This window comes from Myotis lucifugus, unplaced genomic scaffold, assembly GCF_000147115.1.
Source record: "Myotis lucifugus unplaced genomic scaffold, Myoluc2.0 scaffold_52, whole genome shotgun sequence".
In the NCBI taxonomy this organism is placed as follows: Eukaryota; Metazoa; Chordata; class Mammalia; order Chiroptera; family Vespertilionidae; genus Myotis; species Myotis lucifugus.
This window is the reverse complement of record NW_005871100.1, coordinates 2024828-2039539: the sequence shown is the minus strand read 5'-3', so window position 1 is coordinate 2039539 and position 14712 is coordinate 2024828. Positions and strand designations below refer to the sequence as shown.

Below are 14712 nucleotides of genomic sequence, written 5' to 3'. Positions count from 1 at the left end.
AGATTGTGTTCTGGACAGCCCAGCCTCCAACCTCCCGTGACACCTGCTTTTGTCCTTTCTGACTCCGGTGTGGGAACCTTCCTGATGCCCAATGTCCCTTCTGCCCTCTCCCTCTCCCACCCTCAGGGGCCCGGTATCAGGTCTCTTTGCTCAGGCTGTCTGTCCAGCCCTTGCTGGCCCCAGCTCATGCCACATAGGAGGCTTCCCCATGAGGTTGGCAGGGTCCAGTGGTCACACTCACAATCCAGGCCCCAAATCTCGCTGCTCAGCTCCAGGAGCCTGGAGAACTGATCTGCCGGTTGCAACCCCACGCGTGCTCTGCAGGGGCCACTGGGACCCTCGGAGCTCGGCTCTGCACAGACCCCTCCAGGTCTCCCGCTAGACCTGGCGACACTAGCCTCCTTTAGGGCAGGAGGGTGGCTCTATGTCACAGCACACTGAAAAACAGTGCTCCAAGATCATGCACTGTCCCCCAACTTAATCTTTGCATTCCTGGGGGAAAACCCAAAACTTTCTTTCTAGCCGACTTTCCTCTCTCCCTGCCCTTTTCCAGGAAGGAACATTTTACAAACATATCACTAAGCTATTACTTCCAAAATTTAAATGTAGAGAAATAGAGAAATGTTTATTATAGCTGGCCATCCTTTCCAGAGAACGAGCCTCTAATATTACCAAATGTTAACACGCACACATGCGCGCGCACACACACGCACACACACACCCTCCCCTGAAGTAAGCAGGTGGATAATCAATAGTGTTCATTTGCAATCAGGATAATACATAGTCTCTGTGTTGGAGCAGAGATCTAAGCTGGTAATTGCTCTCATGTTACTCCCCCTGGTTAACAAAGGAGCCATAACCTGGCATTTGTTTCCATTTTAATGTTCAGCTTGTGAGCAAAAGCAGCAGCAGGAAGCCAGGTGGACCGCGGGTCCATTGTGTTTGGCCTCCTGAATGCGTATGAAGGGTGTGGGTGCATGCTGAGGGGTGGCTGCTCAGCTTCCCTAGATGCACAGTAGTCACCCAACTGGGGGGCAGGGATCCCGGTGGCCCCGTCATCTTTGTAGCCATCTCTGCGTGGTCCATGCTTTGTGTGTGGTCTGTTCAGAGCACCCTGGTCTCCTCTTCCCTCAGGTTCCACGGGATCATCTCTCGGGAGCAGGCTGACGAGCTTCTCGGAGGCGTGGAGGGCGCGTACATTCTCAGAGAGAGCCAGCGCCAGCCGGGATGCTACACGTTAGCTCTGCGGTGAGCGTGACCGTGCCCACTGTCACACTTGTCTTATGGGTGACTTCACCTTTCCCATGTTTAAATTGCTGTGAATATGACCATTTTAATTCTTTTCACGCCTACAATTAGTGGCATTAAGGATATTTTCAATGTTGTGCAAGCATCTCCACTATCCATTTCGGGACTTTTTGATCATCCCGAGCAGAAACTCTGAACCTATTTAGCAATCACGTTGTACCCCCCCCCCCGACTTATGCTTTATTTTCCCTGGGTTTACAAAGCACCCGAAATGTGTCAGGGGTCATCTGCCCGAAACACTGAGCCAGCTGAGAGAGAAAGGCTTTGGCTCAGCGGGTCCCCAGCAGTCCTGGTCAAAAGCCTTCACCTCATGAGTGTGTGTGTGTATATGCACATGTGTGCACGTGTGTGTGCGCGTATTCCTGAGCGGACGTGCAGTTTGTCCATGGCGTTGTCTCGGGGACCACACCGACCCAAAGAACTCCCTGTGGCCCTCATGATGCTCCATGCCAGCGAGCCCTCGGAGCCAAGCCCTCGAGAGCCTTTTCCCACAAAATCACAGGCTTGAAAATTAGAGCCCTTGACATGCATTCACCGCCCTCTCCTCAGCTAGATCCCTGTATGTCATGTCATTTGTCCTCATAGCAGGCCTCTCAGATTTGGGGAAAGCATCCAATTTCCAATTTCAGAATTGGATTATCTTTCAAAAAAATCATTCTGTGAACTCTGGAGTTGGGAAGACCTTCACCGTGGAGGGAAGGGTATAGATGGAGAAGCTTACCGGCCGGCCCACAAAGGCATGTTCCGTGCTCCGTCTTCTAGATCGTTTGTCTATGGAGAGATCCCTCCCACATTGCAACCAGGGGTGGCTAGTTGCATGTCGTGCGTGATGCCATTAGGAGGAAGCACTTCAAAGCTGCCCAGTGCTGGGTGTGCACAGTCCTCGCCTGTCTTCCCAGCGCCCCACAGCAGGAGCTGCAGGCCCCGTGCGAACCAGGCAGGAGCCGTGAGATGTAGGACCAAGGCCAGGGGGACAGCCAGTCCGAAAGGGAGAGGATGCTCTAAGCGAGATCCCAGGGGCGCTGGCAGTGGTGCTGCAAGCAGGGGCTCAGCACACAGCCCCTCGTTTTCTTAGCTGGACTGCCTGGGAGGCATGCGGGGGGTGGTCAGAGCTGGAATAGGAAGGGGACCGCGGGGCCAGGCGTGGAGCTTCCCTTGCAGAGGCAATTGGCAGTAGAGGGGAGGGAGCATGGGGCATGGCTACTTCCCATGAAGAACCTTTATAAGTAAGATATATTTGTAAATCAGTGGCTACCCTCTGACTTTTACAAATGAGAATGATAAGGGCCCCAGTGGCCTTAGTGGTCTCTAGGGTTAAATGACACCGTGTGTGAGCTGGGGTTAAATTTCCAGGCGTGTAGGCTCCAGCAGGTACCCCATCTCTTCAAGTCTCAGTGCTCTCAGGAGTGAAACAGGGATAATGCCTGTGACAGTCTCCAAGGGTCTCTATGATAACCAATGGGGGGAAACCATGCCCAGTGCTCAGCCCGGTGCCTGGCAAATAGGAGACGCTCAAAGAAAATGCTGGCTGCTGTTATTCACCAGTCTTACTTCTAACACTGTTCCGATGCCCCCCTGGCTCCCCTCCTCGCAGGTTTGGAAACCAGACCTTAAACTACAGGCTCTTCTACGATGGAAAACACTTCGTGGGCGAGAAGAGGTTCGAGTCCATCCACGACTTGGTCACAGATGGCCTGATAACACTGTACATAGAGACAAAAGCCTCCGAGTACATTTCCAAAATGACCACAAACCCCATCTATGAGCACATCGGATACGCCACGCTACTCAGAGAGAAGGTATCCAGGAGGCTGAGCCGGTCGAAGAACGAGGCCCGGAAAGCGAGCGTCACAAGTGAAGAGCACCCCACAGTTGAAAAGGTAAGAGGCACCTGTGGCGGAGACAGGGTCTGTGTCTTTATGCTGAAAAGCCGGGTGACTGATCGTATGTGTGGTTTGCCAAGATATTGGAGGAAACCCACCACCACCCTAAGAACTCTAGAATTTTAGTGCTTAGACATCTTCCAGTTCAACCCTCCCATTTTACAGATGAGGAAACTGAGACCCAGAAGTGTTCAGAGATTTGCTCAAACTCAGACAGTCAGTCCCAGCACCCCCACAAATAATTATCTGTGGGTTTTTTTGGGATTTGAAAGGAAAAAACCCTCCATGGATGTTGTATGATGACAACAGTCACCTGCTTTTAATTGCATGAGAGGCGTTACAGGCTCCGTCTAGATTGCACCCAGCTGGCCAAACCCGTGCTGTGTGTGGCAGCTTCTCGGAGGACCATGTGCACATGTGCTCCACGGGCCTGCCGGCTCGTAAAGGTGGTCTTACCTCGGTGACAGACTGTACTGACACTGGTGAGCCTTGTGGGTGACGCTGGCTACCTCCCAGAGGCTTAGAAAGACAGACTGTCTTTTGCCCCAAAGAAAGAGGATAGAAACTCCCCCTGGGTGAGCGGTCAAGCTGGATGTACCTGCGGGAGGTGGCAGGGAGATGGGATTTTCCTCTCCGGTACCTTGCGGTGTGTGGGGGGACTTGTTGGATGCGCCCCTTTCAGAACCATCTGCTTTGCCTGGTCCTGTCTGTTGGCCACTGACAGAAAGTGACAGCCGGCCACACCCATCAGCCCCCACGGAGTCTGTGCCGGATGCAGCTTCTAAGGGGAGCTGGGACGGGGCAGATATAAATAAGGGGGCAGACCCTGACACAGCTCCTTCTGGTGGTCGCTAATCCTTAATTAAACCGGAACAGAATCCCCACCGCCCCCGTTGTCCAGTGTTAGCCAAAAGCAAGGGACCGTCAGGTGGGCTGGTGGGCTCTGGCTTTGGCAGTGGGGATGCACCAGGAAGCACGGGGAGGGGCAGATGGGGCAGCACATCCTGTTGGCAGACTGGAGGGTGATTTCAATTGATTTGCTAATTGAGTTTGAGCACCTTGAAGAACCTTCCCAGAATCACATCGGTAGAGCAGCTGGCCCAGGGAAAAAAGTAATTTGCCATTTTCTTTGGATCACGCCAGTGTCTCCAAAGCACCTGCTTATTTTGTGTTTTGTGTTTTTTCCTAAATAATTGACTTGGGAAACGGTGGGGTTTCTGATCGTTTACCTTTTAACGGAGTACAGAGAGGACTTGAGTCCCAGCGTTCAGAATCTGTTCCTGTCTGGGCGAAAGCCATTCCGTAGTCTGTTTGGGAAATCTGTTCCAAAGTCACTTAGAATAGAAAATCTGGACGCTGACCTTCCCGGCCGTGAAAAATCAGAGGATGGATTGTGAAATAAATCTCCGAAGCTGTGTTGATATTTCTGAATCGGAGAGTAATGCCACCCAGAAAGCAATCGGTTACAACTGCAGGCTGTGCACTGGCGCGTGTCCGGGAGAGAGATGAGTGGGAGCGCGCACTGGGGGGAGGAGAGTTCAGAGCTGGGTATTGGGGTTGTTATTTCTCCATCCTTTTCTCCCCTGAGAAGTTCCATCAATAGACACCTATTTCTCTAGATGATATTTCTATAAGGAAACTTGTGCGACAAAATACATCCCTCACTCTATCAAGGGTGGGGAACCCTTTTTCTGCCAGGGGCCATTTGGATATTTATAACATCATTCGAGGGCCATACAAAATTATCAGCTTAAAAATTAGCCTGCTGTATTTGGTCAAACATTTCATTAACTCACCCCTAATGCCTTGGCAGGGCCAGACCAAATGATTTTGCAGGCCTCTGTGGCCCACGGACCAGACATTCCCCACCCCTAATATAGATCATCTTGTGTGTATTTATTAAATTTAACATTTGGAGGACATTAATAATCAGGGTACTAATCCCTTTGCATGAGCCACCAGGAAACGGTGAGGAGATGCTGAAGGAAGACGTCCGTCCACACGCAGGGAAGGGTTTGGTGGACAGGTGTCAGTGTGTGGATTTGCTTGGACGCTAATGATGCCACGTGTGGCTTTCCTGGGGGCACTCTGAACACTGGGCTGGTCACTCGCCGGGGGTCACTCATTCTGTTGGTGGGCGTGTTAAGTAAGTTGGTACAGATACACCCATTTCTCTCTGATCTGTATTGACAAGTGGCATTATTAAAAGTCTCAGTCTTGCCAGCAATTGTTTCCCTGACGGGCAGGTCAGTGCACTGTTGCCATGGAGGCAGTGACTAGAAGAGAGGGGGCAGAAACTTGAATGGATTGACGGGGAAGTGCCCGGGGCCCTGTGTGCTTCGGTCATGGCGCGTCTTGGAGGTTTTAATGAATGGCGTGTGTACATTTTCTAATAGTTCTCCAGTTCGGACAGCCTTGCATTTCATTTTTCGGAGTTCTTAAATGTGGTTCACCCTTTTATTTTATTGATCATTTCCAAATAATCCAGAGAGACCAGCTTCCCTGTACATCTAAGAATGTTAAGTGTTAATTGTCAGAAAGTTATCACCTGCTCCCTTGGACTTGAGTGGTTTCCAGATTTCTCTCCTGTCAAGGTGGCTGGCAGTGAACTGGCCTTTAATAACTTAGATGAGGTAGAGAGATGGGGAGGGTGCAAATGAAGAAAAAGTGGTGGTTGTTAGCCAATAGTGATCTGTTTTCTCTCTGATCTTTTCGTAATTGATCTTAAAAACATTATGATGTATAAGGGCCACCATTTGGCACGTTTAATTAGAATGCCATTGCCCAGTGTAATTTCTTTCATGAAATGGATGTCAAAGTTTATTCCATAGATGGATTATCTACTGACCTGCAAACATGGACTATAAACATCACAGGGTTTAACATTGGTTCAGACAAGCCGGGGTAGGCGGTGGACCAGCAGGTGGCAAGAGGCACTAAAGAAGTGGCAGGCCCGGCCTGTGTGGCTCAGTGGTTGAGCATCGACGGAGCAGATTGCCTCAGCCACCCTGAGAACAGTGCATCTCCAATGCACCGCGAAGCTGTGGCTGTGGCAGCATCTCCCGCAGCCTCCGCCCCATGCAGTGCATCCCTCCCTGGGCTGAGGTCTGACTCGCTGTGGCGTCCTGAGAAGCTGGAGCCCGGGGAGGAGGGTCTTGGAGACTGTCGTGTGCAGCCCCTTTGTTCTGCACAACAGGAAACTGAGGCACCCAGCTCATTCATCTTCTGTATTTTAAAGGCATCTAGAGGTCATGGCAGCTTGGATAGAAAAATGCCTTACAGTAACCTGCAGCTGAGACATTCTCTGAAAGTTTAGATACTCGAGGAACACGAGTTATATCCAGGACTCTCGTGTGCATGACTGAGACGTGGGAAGTGCATTCAGATAGCAATTAGAGGAGAAGGTGGCCCAGCAGTCGGGCCCAGCCGGACATGGACACACATCCACTGGCATTCCCCAGAGAATTGGGTTAAGAGGGATTTCCCCAGGGCTGGCAGTGGCGGAAGCAGTTAGCTCCCCGGTGCTGAAGGGACTAGGGGAAGATGCTGGGGTTACTAGGGTCTGATGAGGGCCGGAATGGGGCCTCCCATACAGGTGGAGGGGCTCTCACAGGAAAAGGGCCCCTCAGTCAAGCAAGGTTTCAGCCCTGTAGCCACTGACCTGCACCCAAGAGGGAGGGGCAGGGGAGAAATAAGTCTAACTTTTCCCTCCTTGCACCCTTTGACCTCCTGCCTGTACCTCCCACCCACAAAACCCCTGGAAGCCAGAGGACAAAGGAGAGGAGCAGGGATGCAGTGGAAGCTGGACAGTGGGTGGAGCATGAACCGGGTCGGGGGAGCAAGGCAGAGAGTAATCGAGGCAGGAAGTGCTGAGCAGTTCTTCCTCTGTGTGTGTTAGCCTTGTTCAGATGTCAAGGTCACTGGGTTCAGAAGCCAAATTTGGCATGAATGCAAGGTGATGGAGAGGCAGCTCTTTCTGGAGGCTCCGTGTGTGTGCCCTGCTGGAGGGGGTCTTGGTCCTGGGGGTGGAGAGGCTTTGGGACTTCACTCAGGGCCCTGGTGTTGTCCCTAGCCCTGCACCAAGCAGAGGTGCCACATTCCTTTGCCAAAGAAGAGCCGGTGTTGTTCATGCAGAAAGCCTTGAGGAGCTGAAAAAGACCCCTGGCAGTACAGGGTCGGGAAAACCTGTAGACTTGCTCCTCGGGAGGCCCCTTGGAAGTACCATGTGACTGACATAACCGGCCTGTTCACAGGCATCAAGGATGAATGACCATAAGCATAACTTCGCTAGTAAGTGTGACAGGTGCAGTAATGGCTCTGCCCATCCATCTCCCGGCTCACGCACGGGTCATAAAATGGAATGGGATAGAATGCTGTAGGAATGGCTTTGAACTTAGATTACATTTGCTCATGAAACCAGCCTTACCGAGCAAGCGAGCATTATCTTGCATCAGAATCCCCCGATGGTGTGGGATTTATCATGCAGCGAGAAAAATAGCTGCTTCGGTTAGGTCAGGGGTTCCCAGACTGGCTGCTGGCTAGACTCAGCCTGGGAGCTTTTAAGAAATACCCAGGTTTGCCCTTCCTGGTTGATTGAATCAGAGCCCCCGCTGGCCACCTTCAGGAGGCGCGATTTTTAAGGTTCCCCAGGTGATTGCAAAGTTCTCAACCCCTGGTTCCAGGAAAGGTCGGACGGGGGAGCAAGGCTGTCGGACACTTGGGGAGCATTTTCTTTTAAGGATGCCTGTTCCCCCTCCTTGCATGCTTTTGTTCTTTCTGTGAACCCTCTATGTTCTAACGGAGGCCCTGGCGTTCTTTCCCTCCTGCTGCCGTCACCTAAGTCCTCCAAGAGAACACTGTTGAGAGAGTGGGCCTGGTGGGGCAGGTTTCCTGAGATGGGGTCAGAGGATGGCTCTGCGCCTTCTTCCTGGCTGCTTTTCCAAGGCCGTTGGCTAAAACTGAAACGATGGAGGGACACTGACTGTAGTGAGAGAGAGACTTTCGTGAAAGAACAAGGAACCGTGGGTGTCTCTTCCTTCGGGGCCAGCCGGTGGCTCTTCGTGACACCGTTTCCAGGGCTGTGATTCTCGCCCTTGGCCGCCCACTGGATCTACTGGGGAGTTTTCAAAAATGCAGATGCCTAGACTGCACCCCCTCCGCCCCCCACCCTTGCCGCTGAAAATCAGACTTAACGACTTGGGATAAGGCCTAGGCATCTGGATTTTAGGTGCTCCAGGTGATTCTGATATGCACCTGATGCTGAGGACCCTCCTATAGAAGAGTAATTAGAAGTGAGTTATCTTTGATCAGAAAGCTTCTCTTTTGACCCGTCCCCCACTATCAGTGGAACAGAAAGAGCGTTATCTTAATACATCCAGTGTGTGTCTGAATAAGATAGGCCAGATTTCCTTGTTCATTTCCCTCCAAAATCTCTCTGGAAATTGAGACGCAGTCCTTGCTGGTCTCTTCTATGCAAGTAGTGTCATCTAGTGGCAGGGAAGGGAGTTACATGCTGGCGGCTCTCAAAGGACCACAGATGTGGGAGTAATGAGCAAGAACAAATTTCCAGCAATGAATCCATTGAATTGTCCCCGCTTCCTCGGGTTTTATAGCACTGAGCAGGCTGTGCCCTGGCGATGGGGTGTCTCTTTGTGGTTTGAGTTTATTCTTTGCATAAGCAGGTGGGCAGTTCTGCCAGCCTGGCTGCTTGTACATAAATATGGTCCCACTGATCTGATTCACTGCGATTCTGGGCCAGAGGTTCTCAAACCTTTTGGTCTCTGAGCCCCCTCATGCTTGTAAGATGACTGAGACTCCACATAGCTTTTACATATACAGCTGCTGGTATTTAATGTAATAGAAAGTAAAACCGAGGAAAAAATTAAATCTTTTTATTATTTTAAACGTAACAGTATTAAATCCATCATGTGTTTATGTAAATAACATATTTTGTGGAAAATGAGTCCATTTTCCAAAATGAAAAAAATTCGTGAGGATAGTGGCATTGTTTTATATGTGTGTAAATCTCTTTAGTGTCTCCCTTAATAGCCAACAGCTGGATTCGCACATCTGCTTCTGTATTCAGTCACTGCTAATATATTGTTTGGTTTGAAGTATAGGACGATGCTCTGTCCTCACACAGGTGTGTCACTGGGAAAAGGAAGAATTTTTTAAATAGCCTTTTTAGGTCAATGTGGTTATTATTCTTTTTCATCACAGAAGAAAACATAACAAATGGCACTTTCTTAAAGGCCGGTTGCAATGTCAACCAGTGGGAGAGGCAATTAATAACAATAGTTTGACTTCGGGGCCTCTCTGGAAAGACATTGGGGTGCCCCAAATATTGGTGGACCACACCTTGCGGCGAACTGGTGCTCTGGTTGAACCTTTGATGGGTGTAAAGCACCCTTTTTAGAGACGTTTCTGTTTGCATGTCTTCAGGGAGATGCTTGGGAGGAAGTATCCCGCCACCTTTTATCTCCTTTGATCTGTCGACAAGGACTGCTGTCACCTGCAGGGACTGCAGTTTGCCCTGGTTACGACCTCCCGCTGGGGGTGGCCGGCACTGAGCCTGGGGCCTGTGTCATTTGAAAATACCTCTCCAGGCCATTCTGATGTATACGCACAATAAGGTTCCAGTGGCCTGGCCTCTCTCTCTTCCCCCACGCAGATGAGAAACAGGCCCCAAGCTCAAGGTGACAGGGCCGCAATGAACACTAGAATGAGACACAATTGTAGGGAGCCCCATGTCTGCCTTTCTTGGCCTAGCACAGGGTGTCACCCCCTTGCTTACTTCTCCAGTCTCTTCCCACCCTCTTTGTGTCCATCTAGTTGGGACTTCCCCATCCCCTCACAGTGAAGACCTGTCATTTTTGCCCCTAGAAACCATGTGCCCTCTTCAGGAAATGACCTCAGAGCCCTCTCCCCTCACTCCCTCCCTCCCTCCCTTAGTGGATGTGCTTCTGGTGGAGTCAAACCTGTCCCCTAACCCCAGAGATTGGTTTGTGGTTCAGAGCTGACCCCGTGGGTCACATGCCCTGGCCACTGTGGTTGGTTCCAGGATGCGGTCATGTCAGAGCCAATGAAACCAACAGACGTTCACTGTGAGTCAAGGAAAGAGGCCTCTTGCCCTTTGTCTGCTGGGCTGGGTTCAGCGGGAAGTAGAGTCTGGGTGGCTGAAGTCTGCTCGCTCTCACATGGAGCAGAGAAAGTGCAGCCTGGACATGAAGAGAGACTGAGTCCCGGGGACTTTGTCTGAGCCTCTAAGGAAGCTGCCGCTGGGGCCCGCTCCCTCCGTGATGTTAGTCAATTAACTCCTGTTTGGCTTTCGACATGGATGGTGGGAACGTTCAAGTTCAGTTTAGATGCCTGCTGTCTTTACAATCAGAACAACTCTGAATCCTCCCACCCCTACCGGCTGCCCCTCACCCTCTTATCCTGCACTCCCTGCTCACCTTACCTGTCCCATGACTGAGAAAGCTCAGATATTCTGATTAGGCTTCACTTCGATTTTCATTAACTAAGCCACACTGTCCCCCTTTAACACGGTGATGTGCAAATAGGAAAAGGAACATCTGGGAAGACATGGGAAGCCCCCCAACTGCTTCTGTGTATACCTCTCCCTCTCTTACCCCCTGGCTCAGAACAAGTGTGTTTGTAGACTCTTGATAATTATATTCTCTTACTTAAGATGAAGAGAATACATACAAGAGTCCTATGAACCCTGATAAACCAGAACTGTATCTACTCATGATATTGCCAAGAAACCTTTCTCAACAAAATGGAAAGAAGTGTCGCCCCATCTGCAGCGTTGGGTCTGGCCAAAGATCCAGCAAGAGAGCTCCCTTCTCTTATCAAGGAAACAGATGAGATAAGTGGGAAACCTGCAGACCATGAAGAAAGAAAGGTCAAAATCCCACCTGTACCTTCATGAATGAAAAGCTTCATCTATAAGAATTTGTGGGTCCCCCCTCCCCCCGCCCCAGGTCAGCTGTGGGAAGAGAAAGGGTTTTGTTTTCTGAGTAATTGCCTTTGACATTCATGGAAATGAGACTGCCACGGCTACCCAGAAGGTGATTTGTTTTCGTTGCCTCTGGAACAGGTTGCAGATCTGGCATTACTCATCCCTCAATAATGAAATGTCTGGCTGGGTTTTATGATGATCGCTTAGAAATGTCTCTCCTTACACAGAACTTTGAAGTTTCCAGAAAGTTAATATTTCACTTTGTACTTAGTCCCTCCCCACTCGTGAAGCTAACAAAGTCCAACCAGCTGTAGAGTGCGTTCAAGTTTACAAATGCAGCGTCTACTGCTCTCAGGTGATTGGGTGGCTTAAAAAAATAATGGGCCCTGGCTGGTCTGGTTCAGTGGTTAGTTAGAGTGTTGGCCCTCAGACTGAAGGGTTGAGGGTTCGATTCCCATTCAAAGGCACATACCTTGGTTTCAGGTTTGATCCCTGGCCGAGGTTGGGGTGTGAACGGGAGGCAACCCATCGATGTGTTTCTCTCACATCAATGTTTCTCTCTTTATCTCCCCCCTCCTCCCTCCCTTCACTCTCTCTAAAAGAAATCAATGGGAAAAATATCCTCGGGATAAAAAAAAATTACAAAGAAGTTAAACCACTGTCATTTGCAATAGATCCTTCTTTAATACTCACATTGAGAGTCAGAAATAAGACAGAAGTGTGAGCCCTGCAAGATCCAGCACGCCTTTAACAGAGTAAGGGCAGCTATACTTATCACAGAAATCATAATTCCACAGGAGGCAACTCATTATAAAGGGACTTCAATTATTTTGAATCCTGCATGATTTTAGGAAAGTTATCACTTAAAAAACCTTTACACGTATCAAACATGGCATAGTTTGTAATCCATTATAATCCTACATCATTTTATTTGGCTTGGTAACTATCTTTACGTTTCGGGTTCCTACTCTCTATCAGCAAGGAAGCAAGAAAACCGAGGCCCCGGAGGCCCGGTGGTTTGCCCAGGGCCACAGAACTAGTAACTGCAGGTCGTGTCGCTAGTAACTCCTTTAGCTTCATAGCTGCTGGCCTTCCCATCCTCCCACGCTGACCAAGGAAACGGATTTGCTCTGCCTCTAATTCAAAAGCTTCTAAACAAAACAGTACAAGTATCAGGACCCAGTCTCTCTGTGGAGTGATCCTAACCATCTTCTGCTCCTGACTAATTTGTTCTTATGAGGAAACAGGTGTGGCTAAGGGAGTGGCCCAAAGAAGACCAGCATTCATGGCCTACCTCTGGGGCGGGAGGAAGGAAGGAATTGTCCCAAGTGGCTCGTTGTCTGTGTAACATTTTTACTGTAATCTTTGGAACTAGAGGAAAATCCATTAGGTGGGAAACATAGAAATGATTTAGACTGAACCAAATGAAACTGTTGACCTTCGATAGTTTTGTGTGTTTTTTACCTACAAAAATGGCCATTTCATATGGTTCACACTAACAGCTATTTCATATGAGTGCTCAGCACCCACTCAGCACACTATGGTGTTCAGTAACGTCTAGAACAGGGATGCCGATGGACAGGAACCCAGATTCTGAAGGGCCAGGCAGGGCTATTTGTCAGAGTAATAGTATACATGGGCACTAGGTGGCAGGTCTTTGTAAATTTTCTAAGAACTGGTAACTATTACACCATTCGTGAGTGAGTGTGTGTGTGTGTGTGTGTGTGTGTGTGTGTGTGTGTGATATCCATAGCAAACCCCATATCAGCTGTCAGGGGCAGACACCTTGAGGGTTTGTTTGTTAATGGTTAGCTAGTTTGACATAATCTCCCCCATTCTACACGCAGCACAGTGTTCTGAACCCCCTACCAAATTACTGCTCAATAGCGAAGCCGATGGGTCCAACACCTTTCTTGTGCTTCCAGCCAAGGTCACCTGGGTTCATTTCTCATGCATAGTCATCATTCTGCCGCTGTCCCTCGAGGCTGGGCCAACCTGAGGACCCCCGGCCGAGGCAGCGCTCAGGGCTGGCTGTTCAGGAGGTCTGCAGTCTATTCAAGGGCAGGCTCCCCGAGTTTTCAGGTAACCCCTCCCCCCATCTTTCTGCCCTTGGGCTGCTTTACTGCATCTTAGATATGTCACGTGAGAGAAGGCTCTGGAAGGAAGTGAAAGTCAAGACAGAGCTGGGCTTGTGCATAGAGGAAGCTGAGGCCAGTGGTTAAAATCACTGGGTCTAAAGCAGCTGCGCTCCCGGCGCCCTGACCACTAGGAAATTACTGCTGAGACGACCAAAGCTCATTGGTGACGGTGCCTTCCCAGCTTTATGTCCTCGTCTCCAGAGTAGAGGGTCGCCCAGCGACTTGTTTTGGCAGGAACCTTCCGGCTCAGAGACTGTGAGCTGAAAGTTAAAAATAGCTGTTTGAGGAGAAAATGCTCAGAAGTGTGTATGGATATTCTGCATGCAAACGCCTATGAAGGCAGGTACATGGCTGTGTGTCTGAACCACGTGGGAAGATGATGGGGAAGGTCATCGGAGCGGGTGAGTCCAACTTCTGACCCATGGTCTATATGAGAGCATCTCTTGTTATTACCATGGCCACATTAAAAAGAAAAACAGCTTTGATTTAGGGTGGTGAACACACAATACAGTGTACCGATGATGTATTATAGAATTGTACCCTTGAAACCTACATAATTTTATTAACCGGTGTCACCCCAATACATTTTTTAAAAATGAAAGAAAAAGAAAGCAGCTATTTAAAAAATGGCCCACATTCTGGTCTTTCCTTTTCAAAGGGAAGATCTAAGAGAAAGCTTTTTTAACCAGAGCTCTGTGTGATGCGCAGAAAACAGAACTTGCAGTCAAATGTTTGGTGACCATTAACATGGAGACTGAAGACAGGGGTATATTTTTATGCCACATACGGAAATAAAATTCCCTACTGTCATAGAAGAATGTGTGGAGTTCTCCTTTAAAATGTCTATATGCAATTTCTTTTTAAATCACTGAGTAAAGGTCAAAGTTCCTATTCTCTTTGTATTAGTTTCCCAAGTGAGGATTTTTGAGGTGGCTTTCTCTTTGCGGATATATGTATTAGTTTGATTTTAAACATGATTCTAGCCCTGCCTCATTGTTATTTATTTGTTTTTTTAAAAATGGTGCACTGCTGAGTGGGGCTGGAGAGGTACACTTAAGGGCTTGGACAGCTGTTAGAGGGATGGGGGGCTGGATGCAAAAGGTGAAGGGATTAAGCAAAAAAAAAATCACAAATTAATTAATTAATTAATTTTTTTTTTAAAGAGCGTAGGCCTCCTGCCCAGGCCAGCTCTGTCCCTTCTGTCTACATGGCCTGGGGTGGGTCATTTAACCTCTCCCAGCCTGAGCATCCCTTTAAAGTGACACGATGTATGTGAAGTACATGCAGGCACACCTACCAGGTGTGCAAAAATCCCAGCCCCGGGGGCATTACTTGCTTAGAAGGGAGTTCCAGAATCCACTAAAGTCTCCAACAGTGCTATTTCCCACATGGTGCAGGTCCAATCTGAAAGGTGTTTCCA

At 49.3% G+C, this 14712-nt stretch overlaps 1 protein-coding gene across 1 annotated transcript in view; it reads left to right on the top strand.

Annotated features, from left to right (window-relative positions):
• The window catches only part of CHN2 (chimerin 2), a 224467-nt gene that overhangs the window by 160387 nt on the left and 49368 nt on the right, over positions 1-14712 (top strand). Inside the window, exons 5-6 of the mRNA XM_006088750.3 lie at positions 1135-1248; positions 2903-3188. Coding sequence (XP_006088812.1) covers positions 1135-1248; positions 2903-3188 — 400 coding nt within the window. The remainder of the gene's footprint in view (positions 1-1134; positions 1249-2902; positions 3189-14712) is intronic.